Source organism: Rhincodon typus, chromosome 5, assembly GCF_021869965.1.
Source record: "Rhincodon typus isolate 14 chromosome 5, sRhiTyp1.1, whole genome shotgun sequence".
NCBI lineage: Eukaryota > Metazoa > Chordata > Chondrichthyes > Orectolobiformes > Rhincodontidae > Rhincodon > Rhincodon typus.
In genome coordinates this window covers 79,724,031-79,739,612 of record NC_063336.1, presented here as the reverse complement: position 1 = coordinate 79,739,612, position 15,582 = coordinate 79,724,031, and the positions used below count along the sequence as shown (strand labels likewise).

Below are 15,582 nucleotides of genomic sequence, written 5' to 3'. Positions count from 1 at the left end.
GTTTCCCTCATTTGAAAGGATTTTCTTTACAGAAAATTATGAAAAATTGCACAGGAGCTGCTGGTCTCATACTGGTAGTTTTGGTCTGCTGGTTCTACAATGCAGCCCAGAATTACTCCACTGACTGTTCGTTACTGTTTGGTTGCAGAGGTTGAGCATCAGCAGAATACATGCTTGGGTGAATGTGAAAGGCTGGGTTTCTTGGGATGATTTTGAATATTAAAGAGGGTGACCTCTAATTGGCTTTCAAAATGTAGTTTTGTGAGAGGTATAATGACAATTGGTGTTAACTCATTGCGCAGTTCTGTAGTGTGCATGAGTGTTAGCACTCAAAGCTCTTACTGATACCTCAGGCTACCACTTAAAAAGCAGGGTAGGACATGGACGCTGTTGTAGGTAGTCGGTCCTAGAATTTAAGTGTTGGCTGTCATGCTGGTTTAGGTCAAAAGTCACACGACACCAGGTTATAGACCAACAGGTTTATTTGAAATCACAAGCTTTTAGAGCGCTGCCTGTTCATCAGGTGAAGTGAAGACAGAGATCAAAAGATCATACAAATGGTGTGAGTGGAGTGTTGACAGGCCGCATAGTAGGTCTCTGCAGTTGATCGAGTGTCAGACGGTGTGAGTAAAGTGTCAACAACTGAATAGCAAGTGAAGGGATGATCTGTAATCTGATTAATTGAGGCAGAGAGATAATGGCAAAAAATTAAAAATCAGGTGATGTTAGAGACAAACCAAATGACCAGAATAACATGGTGGGCATAAGAGTTGCACGCTGAGGGCCTAACCAAAGTCATAAGTAATTCAAAACTAGTACACACTAATTAGGATAGAGAGATCATAACAATTTATCCTGGTGACAGTGACAGAACAGGACAGTGTGGTGGGGTCATGTAGCGCAACATGAACCCAAGATCACAGTTGAGACCATCTTCGTGGGTACAGAACTTGGCTATCAGTTTCTGCTCAGTGATTCTGCGTCATTGTGTATCTCGAAGGCCATCTTGGAGGACGCTTACCTGAAGATCAAAGGCTGAATGTCCTTGACTGCTGAAGTGTTCCCTGATTGGGAGGGAACATTCCTGTCTGGTGATTGTTGCACGATGTCCATTCAACCGTTGTCTTAGTGTCTGCATGGTTTCACCAATGTACCATGCCTTGGGGCATTCCTTGCCTGCAGTGTATGAGGTAGACAAATTGGCTGAGTCGCAGGAGTATCAGCCATGTACGTGATGAATGGTGTTCCCATGTGCGTGGGTAGTATCCATGAAGATGATGTGGCATGGCTTGCAGAGGTTGCCATGGCAGGGTTGTATGGTATTGTTATCAACGTTGACCTGAAGGCTGGGTAGTTTGCTGCAAACGATGGTCTGTTTGAGGTTTGGCGGTTGCTTGAAGATGAGAAGTGGAGGCATAGGGATGATCTTGGCGAGATGTTCATCGTCATTGATGTGCTAAAGGCTGTGAAGAATATGGCATAGTTTCTCTGCTCTGGGAAAATGAAGGGTACTGTGTTGGTCATGTCCCATGTCTGTCTTCTGAGGAGGTCATTTGCGGTTTTTTTGCACTCTCATTCAAGTTGAACTACAGCACAGACTACGCTGAGAGACTGCCACCGCACCTGTTGCACAGTCGTCGGTCATCTCATACACCAGCTCTACATCAGATGTTGCAACCTTGAAATTGAAATAGAGACCATATTATCAGCTTGCACTCAAGATACAGTGGACCAGCTACAAGATACTGCCAAGCAAACAAGGCAACGGAGCTACGCCGCCTACATACACACAAGAACAGGAAACTGGAGAAAATTGGCGTCACCACCAACAGTAATCAAGCCTCCCCGGGACCATAGTACCAGTTTCAACTATCACAAAGAAGTCCATCATCAGCTTGTCTGACCACACCCTTCAACCAGACAAAATTGAAGTTCTTAGCTGAGTGCTCAATTTCTGCCCCACTACCAAAATGGATTCCATTGGTCTCGCAGCAGACACCTGAGGAATTCATCATGCAAATGAAGCTCTGGAAATTCTTCCACAAACCTTAAGATGTCAGCAGCGTCCCCAATGAGACAACCAATGAACCGGAACAGTCAACAGAGAGATCCGCAGTGCAGCGACCAAAGAAGAGGAGTCAAATTGGACCCTTCTGGAAGGCCTCTGCCCTGGGTTCGAAATGTATGCTCAAGCTGTCAGGAGATGCATCAATGCGAGATTCATCAGCTGGACTGGCAAGTTAGCACAGAACGTCACCCAAGCACAATGCAATGCCATCCATGCTCTCAAGACCAACAGCAGCATGGTCATCAAACCATCGTCGTACAGAATAGAACAGACTACTGCAAAGAAGTATACCGACAGCTAAACAACCATGAACACTACAGATAACCACTTGTCAATCCGACCAAGGAACACACCTGTCAACTCAACAGACTGGTCAAAATCTTTGATCCAGATCTACAGAGTATCTATGCCCTCATCTCGCATACTTTTCGCACAGGAGACTTCTACTGCCTTCTGAAGATGCACAAAGCCGACACACCTGGATGTCTCATCGTATCAGGCAATGGGACCCTGTGTGAGAATCTCACTGGTTATGGCTTGAGATCCATTGTACAAGGAAACCCCCAGCTTCTGTCATGTTACTATAGACTTCTTACAGAAATCAGCACCCATGGACCAGTTGAACCAGGAACATTCCTCATCACAATGGATGTCTCGGCACTCTACACCAGCATCCCCCACAACGATGGCATCGCTGCAGCAGCCTCCGTTCTCAACACCAACAACTGCCAGTTTCCAGATGCCATCCTACAACTCACCCACTTCATCCTCGACCACAACGTTTTGACAACCAGCTCTTCATCCAGACACATGGAACAGCCATGGCGACCAAATTTGCACCTCAGTGCACCAGCTTTATCATGAACAAGTTCAAGCAGGACTTTTTGGCTGCACAGGACTCTGACGCTTTACATTCGATACATTGATATTTTCTTCTTTCAGACTCAGACAAGGAATCACTGAAACTACTGCACAACAATATCAACAAGTCTCAAACCACACACCATCAGACTTGCTATGGACTCCTCTTCAGAATCGGTCTCATTCTTGGACATGTGCATCTCCAAGGATAGACACCTCCATACCTCACTATACCGCAAGCCCACATATAACCTCACGATGCTGCATTTCTTTAGCTTTCACCCTAAACATGTTAAAGATGGCAAGCCCTGCGCATTCACAGGATCTGCGCAAATGAAGAGGAACGCAATGGACCTAAAGATGCTGAAAGACACCCTCATAAGGGTATATGATGCTCATCGATCACCAGTTCTGACATGCCACAGTCAAAAACCCCAATGACCGTTTTTAAGACGACAGACACAGGATACGACCAATAAAGTACCCTTCGTCATCCAGCACTTTCCTGGAGCGGAGAAACTACGCCCCGTTCTTTACACCTTCAAAATTGAATCATCGAATTCCTGCAGTGTGGAAATAGGCCATTCGGCTCAAGGCCACACTAACTCTCTGAAGTGCATCTCACCCAGACTCTCACCACCACCCCCACCCCTTCCCCCAACTTATCCCTGTAACACTGCATTTTCCATGGCTAATCCACCTAATCTACTCATCCTTGGACACGATGGGCAATTTAGCATGGCCAAGCCACCTAATCTGCATACTTTGGACTGTGGGAGGAAACCAGAGCGCCCGGAGAAAACTCTCTCGGACATGAGAATATGCAAACTCCATAGTCACCCGAGGCTGGAATTGAAACCAGATCCCTGGCCCTGTGAGGCAGCCATCATCAATGATGACTATCATCTCACCAAGATCATCCCTATGTCTCCACTTCTTGCCTTCAAACAACCACCCAACCTTAAACAGACCATTGTTTGTAGCAAACTACTCAGCCTTCAGGACAACAGCACACAAATCTGCGACGGCAACCTCTGCAAGACATGCCGGATCATCGTCATGGATACTACCATCACACGTGGGAACACCACACACCATGTAGACAGCAGATGCTCGTGACGCAGCCAGTGTTGCCTACCTCCTATGTTGCAGTCAAGGGTGAGCCGAGGCATGGCCTCACCAATATACCAGGCAAACGCTATGACAATGGATGAATGGACACCGCGCAGCAAACGCCAGGCAAGAATGTTTCCTCCCAGTCGGGGAACACTTCAGTGGTCAAGGACATTCAGCCTCCGATCTTCCGGTAAGTGTCCTCCAAGACTGCCTTCAAGGTGCACAATGGCGCAGAATTGCCAAGCAGAAACTGATAACCAAGTTCCATACCCATAAAAACAGCTTCAACCGTGATCTTGAGTTTGTGTCACACAACATGTGACCCCACAATACTGTTCTGTAAAATCTTTCTTACTGTCCTGTTTTGGCACCATTGCCTGATAACTTAACTTTATCTCTCTACCATAATTAGTTTGTATAGTTTTGGGTTACTTGTTACGTTAGACCCTTTTCTTGTGAGTCTTGTACCTAGAATGTTATCCAATCATTTGGTTTGCCTCTAGCATCACCTTTCTTTTTAATTTTTATACCTGAATTAGACTGATTATAGATTATCCCTTCACTTGCTATTCAGCTGTTGACACTTTACTCACACCGTCTGACACTCTTGATCACCTGCAGATACCTATTATTTGGCCTGTTGGCACTCCACTCACTTCATTTGTATGATCTTTTGATCTCTCTCGTTATAAAGTCTGTGCTTCGGTGCTCTCTTCACTTCATCTGGCCGAAGAGCCGCATTATATGAAAGCTTGTGATTTCAAATAAACCTGTTGGACTATCACCTGGTGTCGTGTGACTTTTGATCTTGTCCACCCCAGTCTAACACCGGCACCTCCACATCATGCTGGTTTAGCACAGCAATCTCAGCACCCCAGCAGTTTTTGACGAGCTGGGTTGAGGTAAGAGCATTATAGTCAATTTGAGGGAAATTACGCTCACTATGTGATCTATTCTGTGCTAACTGGGATTTCTAGTTAGTCTGGGCAAGAACAGGAAGCTATAGCAGGTTCAGGTTGGCCAAAGGATGGGGCACACTTCATGTATGGGGAACAACCCCTTCCCAAAGCTCCACACATTAGAGTTGTCCCACCACAAACATCGTCAGGCTACTGCAATGTTTCTAAATTTGCAAAATGTTGACCTTTATTGCTGAGGACACATCCATGTTCAGGTGTCCTCTTTCCATCATGAATCAACAGCTCCCACCTTGGCTGGCAGGGCTGCCAGTTTATCATTCTGAAGGGCCTCCCAGTTGACACTCTCTATCCTTGAGAGCTGACTGCTGTCCAGAATTGGATGGTGAGCCTGTTCCCTGCCATTAATTGCCAGTTAGGTGGGCCAAGACCCAACATCTGCTTCCTAATCCTCAAAGGAAAATTTTGATCCCGGATTTCAGACTGTATTGCAATTCCATTTTTGCATGATGCAGGTTTTCAGTGAAGTTGTAGTGATGGGCAAAATCTCTTAGTACACAGTTGAAGTGATTCTTCTAGAAGAATTCAGAAGGATACATTTGTAGTTCTTGCTCATTGGCTTTTGTAAATTTTTAAATTTAGATTATGAAACTTAATTTTACCTGACAATGACAAAAGTTATTCAAATTATGCACACATTTATATTAATGTGCTTTGAATTACATTCTTATTTCCTTTGTATTTAACTATGCTTCAAGCTTTTATTTTAGTAATTTTAATCAGCTCTCCCGTTCTCCCACTCTCCCCCCGTCTCCCGCTCTCGGCCTCTCCTCCTCTCTTTCCCCGCCCCAACCACTGTAAATTTTTCATTAACCTATTGTTCTATTGAGCCTACTTGGAGAAGTTATTACACTCCTTTTGGAGCAGGTGGAACTTGAACCGAAGCCTCTTGCTCCAGGGATAGGAACACTACCACTGTGCCACAAGAGGGTTCCAGCACTACTACTTTAAATTTTTATTTAATTTATTTAACCCTTTTTTAAAATCAGCCACTAGCACTCGTTGGATTTTGGTATTGTTGGCATCTGTCTAATTAGAAGTCATCCTGATGATTGAAGTATTTTCATTATTTAACATTGATTAAAAGAGCATTAAATAAAAACATCGAAAAGTAAAGTCATTGATCTGCTTTAAACTCTGTTTGAGGCTGTAAGAATATGTCAGTGAGTTACCTAAGTGCTTTTCAAATTGTGTCCTTGTAAGCAATAGGAAGAGGTATGCCAAGACCAACTGATCATGCAATCTGTTGTGTTTAACACATATTAGTGATGGACCAGGTCCCCTCTTAAATACAAATGATCTATTTATTTACTGTTAGTATTTAAAGTATACCAAGGAACTCTATTAGAAAACTCCTGGATCCCCATTCTCCTTTGAGAATCTTAACAAAGTTCCTTGCATCATTTCTTCTCCAGAGTGTAAATACTAGGTTGGATGATCTTCCCTTGTAAAGGGCACTAAAAATTTATGAATCTATCCTATAGCTGCCTTCTGGACCCCATCAGTAGCTTGAAATTATTCCTGTAATAGCAGCTGAGTTTCATGCAACTTTTGTGCAGAAGTGGCACTGAAGATTTTTTGTGCTTTTCTTAATATTGGGAATTTGCTCTGAGACCACCTCCTGGCAGGAGTTAAATTGACAAAAGTTTTATCCCATTTTATATAATGTACTTCTACTTTCTCCAAACTATTTCTTTTGATCTTTGATATATCTCTGTTGTCTTTTTGCACTGCTTCTGACACCTACCTGTTGTTGAAATGTATATACTTAAAATGGGGTGCGGGGGCGGCGGGGGGGATTGGTTGTGTAGTTACATATATGTTAGACTGGATTTTAATGTAAGATTTCCTTGGTAACTACCCAGGTAAATATTACAAAACTGTCTGAAGTTCACAAAGAGTCCTGAGGAACAAGGGAATTGTCCATCAAGATACTCAGTGTTCCTAGGCAATTTCCATATAGTTCCCCTCATGCCAGGCCTGTGATAAGGTCCTGTTGCACCTGTCAGATGTCCAGTCTCTGACAATCAGGAGACTGGAAGATTAGGCCCATTACATTGAGTGGTCAGTAATTCAATTCCATCATTTAGTTATTCATGTGATTACGTGCACTTCTTCACTGTACAAAAAAATGAAAACGGATTTTCATTTGAAAACCATTGAATATTTTAGGTCTTATTCAAGCGAGTCTTAAAAGGTGACATTGTACCTGATCATTTAATTCGTATGAGTCCAGAAGAACTCGCATCCAAGGAATTAGCAGCATGGAGACAAAGAGAGAATAGACATGTAAGATCTGTTTTAGTTGTTTATTTTTATGCATATTCCCTTTTTAGGAACAATTCACATTAATTTCTGTATTTCTTATCTCCTAGAGTCATAGAGAGTTGAACAGCCAAGAAATAGGTTCTTCAACCTACTATGTCTGTGCTGACTAACAAACACCAAACTACACTAATCCCATTTATCTGCACGCCATCCACAGCTTGCCATGTCCTGCCATTTAAAGTGTTCATGCTGCTTAAATTTTGAGAGTACATGCCTCTAATACCCTCTCAGGTAGCGCGTTCCATATTTCTACCACCCTGTGGACGAAAAACGTCTTCCTCTGATTTCCTCTAAACCAATATTCCTTACCTTAAACTTCTGCCCACTGATCTTAGACATGTTTGCCATGGGGAAAACATTCTCACAATTTACCCTGTCAATGCCTGTTATAATTTTGTATCCCTCAATCAGATCCCTCCTCAGTAACCTCTACTCCATGGAAACACCCAGCCTATCCAGTCTGTCCTAATAACTGAGACTTCTTATCCCAGGCAACATCCTGGTCAGTTGCCTTTCCAGTTCAATTCCATTCTTCTGATAACGTGGCAACTAGAAATATACACAATATTCCATCTGTAGCCTAACTAATATTTTATATAAGGTTTTTGGAGTAGATCTGTAGCTCGGGTTGTGGGTGTTGAGGTTGGTTGGCTCGCCAAGCTGGTTTGTTGTTCCGCTGACGTTTCGTTACTGTGCTTGGTTACATCCTCAGTGCAGCCTCTGATGAAGGCTTCATCGGAGACTGCACTGAGGATGTAACCAAGCACGGTAACGAAACGTCTGCAGAACAACAAACCAGCTCGGTGAGCCAACCAACCTCAATATTTTATATAGTTGTAACAAGACTTCCTTGCTGTATATTCTACACCATGGCTAAGGAAGGCAAGAATCCTGTATGCCTCCTTCACCGCTCTGTCTATCTGTGCTGACACTTCAGGGATCTATGGATTTGTACACCAAGGTCTCTGAATTCCTCAGCATTCCCTGTGGTCCCAACATTCATTGTGCATATCCTTCCTCTATTAGGCTTCCAAAATGTGTCACCTCGCACTTATTGGGATTAAATTCCACATCTCATTGCTCTGCCCAATTTCCAGCTGATCAGTATCATACTGTAGCCTGAGACCATCCTCTTGATTGTAAACAGCACCACCAATTTAAAGTATTGGCAAATTGCCAGATCACACATCCCTACATCAGGTACATGCTGGAACTGACAACAAGACTCCTAAGACCACTAAGAGTCGTGGTGGCCCACAAGCCCATAGCCACTCTACGACAAACACTTACAAGGATTAAAGACTCCGTTCCCACAACATGCAGAACGAACGTGGTTTATAAAATACCATGCAACGACTGCCACAAACATTACATCGGATAGACAGGAAGGAAACTAACCAGCAGAATACACGAACATCAGCCAGCAGCAAAACGGCGCGATGAACTCTCCTTAATACCTGTACAATGAAGGCCATCAGTTTAACTGGGATAAAGTAACCACAGTAGCCCAAGCCAAACATAGATATGCATGGGAATTCCGAGAGGCATGGTTCTCCACCTATACTTCAATCAACAAATGTATAGAATTGGACCCCATATATAAACCCATACAGATCAAAACCGGAAATGACCGTACTCACCATAACGGACCGGACAATATAAATTCCAAGCAGTTTCGTTTTGTTGGAGGCTCCACTGATGATGTCACCTAGCATGGTGATGAAACGTCTGAATAAAAACAAGCCAGCTCGGCGAGCAAATCAACAACCCCAGCACCACCAATTTTTGGCACCTGCAGCCTTACTAATTTTACCTTCTACATTCATATTCAAGTCATTAACATGCATCTATAAAACCAGCAAGGGTCCCCTGTGGTACACCATTGATCACAGGCTTCTGATCTGTAAAACAACTGTCCCCCGTCCCATTTTGCCTCCAGTTTTCCAACTTTTAGACCAGTCTTCCACTTTGGACCTTGAGAAATTCCATGTAAACCATATCAACTGCACTACCCTCATCAATATATGTAGTTACGTTTTCAAAAAACTCAATTAAATTAGTCAGGCAGGATCTCCCTCTAACAAAATTAATGCTGATTATCCCTGATCAATTCCTGCCTTTCCCAGTATTGATTAATCCTGTCCCTCAAAATTTTTTCCAGTAATTTCCCTACCACTGATGTCAAACTAACTGATCTATTTGTTAATTGGCTGATACCTGCTGCCCTTATAAAAGGAAACACATTTAGCTATTCTCCAGTCATCTGGCACTTCACCTGTGGCCAGGAAAGTATTAAACATCTCTGTCAAGGCTCAATCAATTCCATGCCTCCCATAGAAACATGGGCTACATCTCATCAGGCCCCGGGGATTTATGCACCTTTACGCCCGCTAAAACGTATATAATCCCTTTTTATTAATATTAACGTTCTAGAACCTCACCATCCCAACTGAAATCCCTGGCTACAATGTCTTTCTCCTGTGAATGCAAATGAGAACCATTAATTAAAGATCTCGCCCACGTCTGCTGAATTCATGCACATATTTTCCCTTTAGTGTGTTGGGGTAAGAGTGGAGCTTTATAATAATCCTCTTTCTCTAATACAGTAATAAAACCCTTTGGGGGTTTTCTTTGATTCTGTCTGCCAAAGATGATTTTTGGCCCCTCCCTAATTTCTTTCTTAAGCAACTGCGTACATACACTCTACTTCTGAAGGGGCCTTCCCTGTTTTTAATACGCTGCACCTGACATATGCTTCCTTCTTTATCTTTTAAAAAGTCTGAACATCCATTGACATCCAGTGTTCTCTGAACTTGCTGCACTTAGCCTTCATTTTAGAGGAACATGTTGGCCTTGAATTTTCACTGTACTACTTTTAAAGATCTCCCACTTTCCAAATGTAAACTTACCTGCAAGTAGCTGCTTCCAGTTTGCAATTTTCAATATCTAATGATATTGAAATTGGCCTTCCCCCAATTTTGGCACTTAACTTATGTAGAATCCTTATCCCTTTCTATAATGACTTTGAATATTATAGTCACTATCCCCAAAATGCTTGCCCATAGAAACTTCAACGACTTGACCAGCTTCATTCACTAGGGCTAGGTCTGTCACTGCCCAATCTGTAGTATGTATGTATTGACACAAAAAGCTTTTCTGGATGCACACCAAAAATTCCACCCTGTCTAATCCTTTCACACTAAGGTAATCTCAGTTCATGTTAATGAAATTCATTTGGAGAGCATGTAGATTGACAGATTATGTATTTGTAAGCTTTCCTTTTCATTTTCATTACATGTAACTGAAATATTCTTACTTTATGCACAGATGATTGAAATGATAGAAAAGGAACAAAGGGAGGTTGAAAGACGACCAATTACAAAAATAACTCACAAAGGAGAAATAGAAATTGAAAGTGAAACACCAATAAATGAATCTGAGACAGTAATTGTAGAGGTATGTGGAAAAACATGATTAGATCAAGTAAAATATTTTGGGAAGATGGTCAATGTTTCATGTAAAATCAGATTTAGTAAATATGTTGTCAGTTATAAGATTATTGACTAATTTATTTGCATGTGGCTATTGTGTTAAAGCCTAGTTTTCTGTTGCTAAGACATCTTATGACATGCATTAATTCCAGCGTTTGCAGCAGTAATACATGAAGCTAAAGAAACATCAGCCAGAAAAATGTATCCAGATTTTACTAGTGCTTTACGGTTACAATTTAAGCGTGGAGGTCACCTTGTCCTATTGTCTCATCTATTAATGTATAGAAAACCATGTGAAGCATTTTAAACTTGCATCATGGCATCATTTCTTAAAATCTGTGTTCATTTAACAAATGTTCATGGTTTTTCACTTCTGTGAGCTGATTTATTTGTGTTCAGTTATTGATAATTTTATGAACCATGTCTTCACTGGAATCTGTCCTCCACATCTGTTTTGAATTTATTGAACAATTTAAAGGAAATTATATTTTCATTTAGAATTTAACAAAATATATTTAAGTAAACTAGTTATTTTGTTATTGAACCTATAATCTAGTGCATGAAGAACTAATGTATAATCCATTTTTGTTTCAACTAAAGTGGAATGTTTTCATTGTGAACTCTATTAGGGTGCTGAACTAAAAGCTATAGAGCCAAAATCTGTCATTGAGAAATGGGAAGAGACTGAAGAAGAACCATCAACAGAGACTACAGAAGACACTACTTGTCAGCACAAGAAACACCTCTTTGATTTGAATTGCAAAATTTGCACAGGTAATAGACGTGCAAATTGATTTAGGGTTGTGTGGAACAGAAGAGCTCTTGTGGTGCAGTAGTTGTGACCTTATGTTTGAGCTAGATGGCCCAGGTTCAAATTTCACGTGCACTGGAGGTGTGTAATAAGTTGATTTAGAAAATATCTATAACAGATATAGACTTGAAAATACATTATAATGGCAAACTTATTTTTCTATGAATTATGTAATAGAATTGTAGAATTGTAGAAACCCAAGCATGGGTTTGGGGTGTGTGGGGAGAGGTCATTTGCAAAATCGTAACATAATCAAAAAGAGTCAGCATGGTTTAATGAAAGGAAGATGGAGACTGATGTTTTTGAGGAAGTCTCCACTAGACTAGAGGCAAACCAGTAAATGTGTTGTATTTAGACTTCCAGAATATATTCGAGAAGGTACCTCGCAAAAGGTTAAGTTATCTGTTAAAGGTAGCGGCATTTATAAAAAAAAAAGGATATTGGGTAGGAGACAGTGATTGGGGATATGAGGTTCTTTTTCAGGTTGTTAACCTATAACTAGTACTGGAAATATGATTGATTATAATACTATATATGTATCAATGACTTGAAGAAAGAAGTCAATGGACTGTAGCTGGATTTGCAGATGACACAAAAATAGATGGAAAGGCAACTGCAAGAAGGATACAGTGTGTAGAGAGATATTGACAGGTTAAGTGGGCAAACAGCAAATGGAACACAATGTGGCAAGATATGAACTTGTCAATTTTGTAGGAGAGAATGAAAGAACACAGCGTTATTTAAGTGGAGAAAAACTGCAAGAAGCTGCAACACCAAGAGACTTGGGGAATACTTGAGCATAAAGCACAGGAAGCTAGCACACAGATGTAGCTGGTAATCAGGAAGGCTAATGGAATGGTGGCTTTTTTTTCAAGGATGTTTCCGTATGATTCGGGAAGTCTTACTATTGTACAAGGTGCTGGGTGACTCTGCATATGGAATACTCAATAATTTTGATCCTCTTACTTAAAGAAATGTATTATTTCATTTGAGTCAATTCTGATGAAGATTTACTAGGATGATCTGTGGTTGGAGGGGTTGTCTTATGAGCAAAGGCTAACTAGGTTGGGACTGTACTCACTGGAGTTTAAAAGAATGAATGAAGAATTGAAATATATAGGATTCTTGAAGAGCTGGACAGGACAAATGCTGAGAGGATGTTTCTCTTCATGGAAGAGTCCAGGACAAGAGGGAATAGCTTCAGAATTAATGGGTGCCAATTTGAGACTGAACCAAGGAGGATTCCTTTTCTGAGCGTTCAGTGTCTTTGGAGGACCTTGCAACAGAGTTTTGGGGGCTGAGTCCTTGTATATATTTGAGGCTGGGATAGACAGATTTTGATCAGTAGAGGAATCACAAGTTATGGTGAAAGTGAACATAAGGAACGTTGGATAGCCATGATCTTGTTAAATGGTGGAGCAGCCTCAATGGGCTGTACAGACTACTCCTGCTGCAATTTCTTATAATCTTAAACATTGAAAATTGTGTTAAGAAATCATTTGGCTTTTGAGGCACTTAAGTTCCCAGCAAAATAAACAAATTTAACTTTAAGCTATCAGTGCGTCGGACCTTGCACGTTCCTCAATTAGAGCCGTTAGGCATGGAAACAAACCCTTCAGTCCAACTAGTCCATGCCAACCATGTTCCCAAACTAGTCCCACTTACCTGTGTTTGGCCCATATCCCTCCAAACCTTTCCTATTCATTATGGTCACTGGCCCCGAAGTGTTCCCCCACTGACACCTCAGTCACCTGCACTGCCTATTTCCCAAGAGTAGGTCAAGTTTTACTGCTTCTCTAGAACATAAATCCACATACTGAGGCAGAAAATTTTCTTGTAAATCTGAGGTGCTGCATTTTGGAAACGCGTAACAGGGCAGGACGTATACACTTAATGGTAAGGCCCTGGTGAGTGTTGCTGAACAAAGAGAACCTGGAGGGCGGGTTCATAGTTCTTTGAAGACGACAGGATAGTGAAGGCATTTGGTATGTTTGCTTTTATTGGTCAGTGCACAGAATATAGGAGTTGGGAGATCATGTCGCGGCTGTACAGGACATTGGATAGGCCACTTATGGGATACTGTGTGCAAGTCTGGTCTCCCTGCTATAGGAAGGATGTTGTGAAACTTGAAAAGAGGTTCAGAAAAGATTTACAAGAATGTTGCCAGGGTTGGAGATTTTGAGCTATAGGGAGAGGCTGAGTAGGCTGGGGCTATTTTTCCTAGAGTGTCAGAGGCGGTGGGGTGATCTTACAGAGGTTTATAAAATCATGAAGAGCATGGATAGGGTGAATTGCTAAGGTCTTTTCCCTGGGGTGGGGGAGTCCAAAACTAGAGGGTATAAGTGTAAGGCATGAGGGGAAAGAGTTAAAAGGGACCTGAGGGGCAACTTTTTCACGCAAAGGGTCTTGCATGTATAGAATAAGCTGCCAGACGAAGTGGTGGAAGCTGGTACAATTACAACATTTAAAAGGCATCTGGATGGGTATACGAATAGGAAGGGTTTAGAGGGATATGGACCACATGCTGGCAGATAAGATATCTGGTCAGCATGGACGAGTTGGACGGAGGGGTCTGTTTCCATGCTGTACAGCTCTATGACTCATGTACATGTCCAAATGTCTTTATAAGTGTTGTAACTCTACCTGTACCCACCACTTCCTATGGCAGTTCGTTCCACACATGAACTACTTCCTGTTTTTAAAAAAAAGTTGCCCCTCGTCTTTTTTAAAACTTTTTCTTCTCTCGCCTTAAAAATATGCTCCCTAGTTTTGAACTCCTCCACCGTCAGGAAAAGACCGCTGCTATTCACATTATCTATCCCCATATGATTGTATAAACCTCTATAAGGTCACCCTTCAACATCCTCTGCTGTAGTGAAAAACGTACCAGCCTATCTAGCCTATTTTTATAACTGAAACCCTGCATTCCTGGCAACATCTTGGTTAACCTTTTCTGAACCTTCTCCAATTTAATAATGTCCTTCCTTTAGCAGGGTGACCAGAAGTAAACACAGTGCTCCAGAAGAGACCTCACCAACATCCTGTAGAGCCTCAACACAATGTCCCAACTCCTATACTCAAAGTTTATGAAGACAAGCATGCTAAATGCCGCCATAACCATTCTGTCTGCCTGTGACACAAACAAACTACGTATCTGAACCCCTAGATGTCTCTCTATTCTGCAACACTACCATTTAAATGGTAAAGTCCTGCCCTTGCTTGTTTTACCCAAAATGTAATACCTCCAAATTATCCAAATTAAACTCCATCTGCCACTCTTCTGCCCATTGACCCAATTGATCAAGATCTCTGTAATCTTAGGTAAACTTTGTTGCTATCCACTATACCACCAATTTTGGTGTCATGTACAAACTTGCTAACTGTGCCTCCTATATTCTCATCCAAGTCATTTATTGATTAGCTTTAAAACAGTATGAGTTGTAATGTGATTTTATTTTAAGGTCGAATGGCTCCACCCACCGAGGAACTACCTCTGCCAAAAGCCAAAGTGGCAACAAGTGTGATGCGACGCCAGTCAGATGTTGATGCTGAAATGGCTTTTTTGGCCGATGCTCTTTCCTCTGCTTCTAGCATTCTGTCCTTTGATGCAACAATGGAAGAGAGACTTGAATTACCACAGCCGGCAAACTCCTCTGTGACAAGGTAAAAACAATTATTTGAGATTGCATTGCACCATTCTTAATAAATGCATAGTTGTTGCTCGGAAGTGCATGCCACATTTATAACTTGATATTTGTTTTAAAATAGAAACAACACTTTTTAGTGATAGTAGGAACTGCAGATGCTGGAGAATCCGAGACAACAAGGTGCAGGGCTGGATGAACACAGCAGGCCAAGCAGCATCATAGGAGCAGAGAGGCTGATGTTTCGGGCCTGCTGTGTTCATCCAGCCCTGCACCTTGTTGTCTC

The 15,582-nt window shown here is 41.8% G+C and overlaps 1 protein-coding gene across 1 annotated transcript in view; it reads left to right on the top strand.

Moving 5' to 3' along the window:
* phf3 (PHD finger protein 3) overlaps positions 1-15,582 on the top strand; it is a 159,899-nt gene that overhangs the window by 114,135 nt on the left and 30,182 nt on the right. The window contains exons 8-11 of the mRNA XM_048597075.1: positions 7,195-7,311; positions 10,678-10,806; positions 11,471-11,615; positions 15,114-15,315. Coding sequence (XP_048453032.1) covers positions 7,195-7,311; positions 10,678-10,806; positions 11,471-11,615; positions 15,114-15,315 — 593 coding nt within the window. The remainder of the gene's footprint in view (positions 1-7,194; positions 7,312-10,677; positions 10,807-11,470; positions 11,616-15,113; positions 15,316-15,582) is intronic.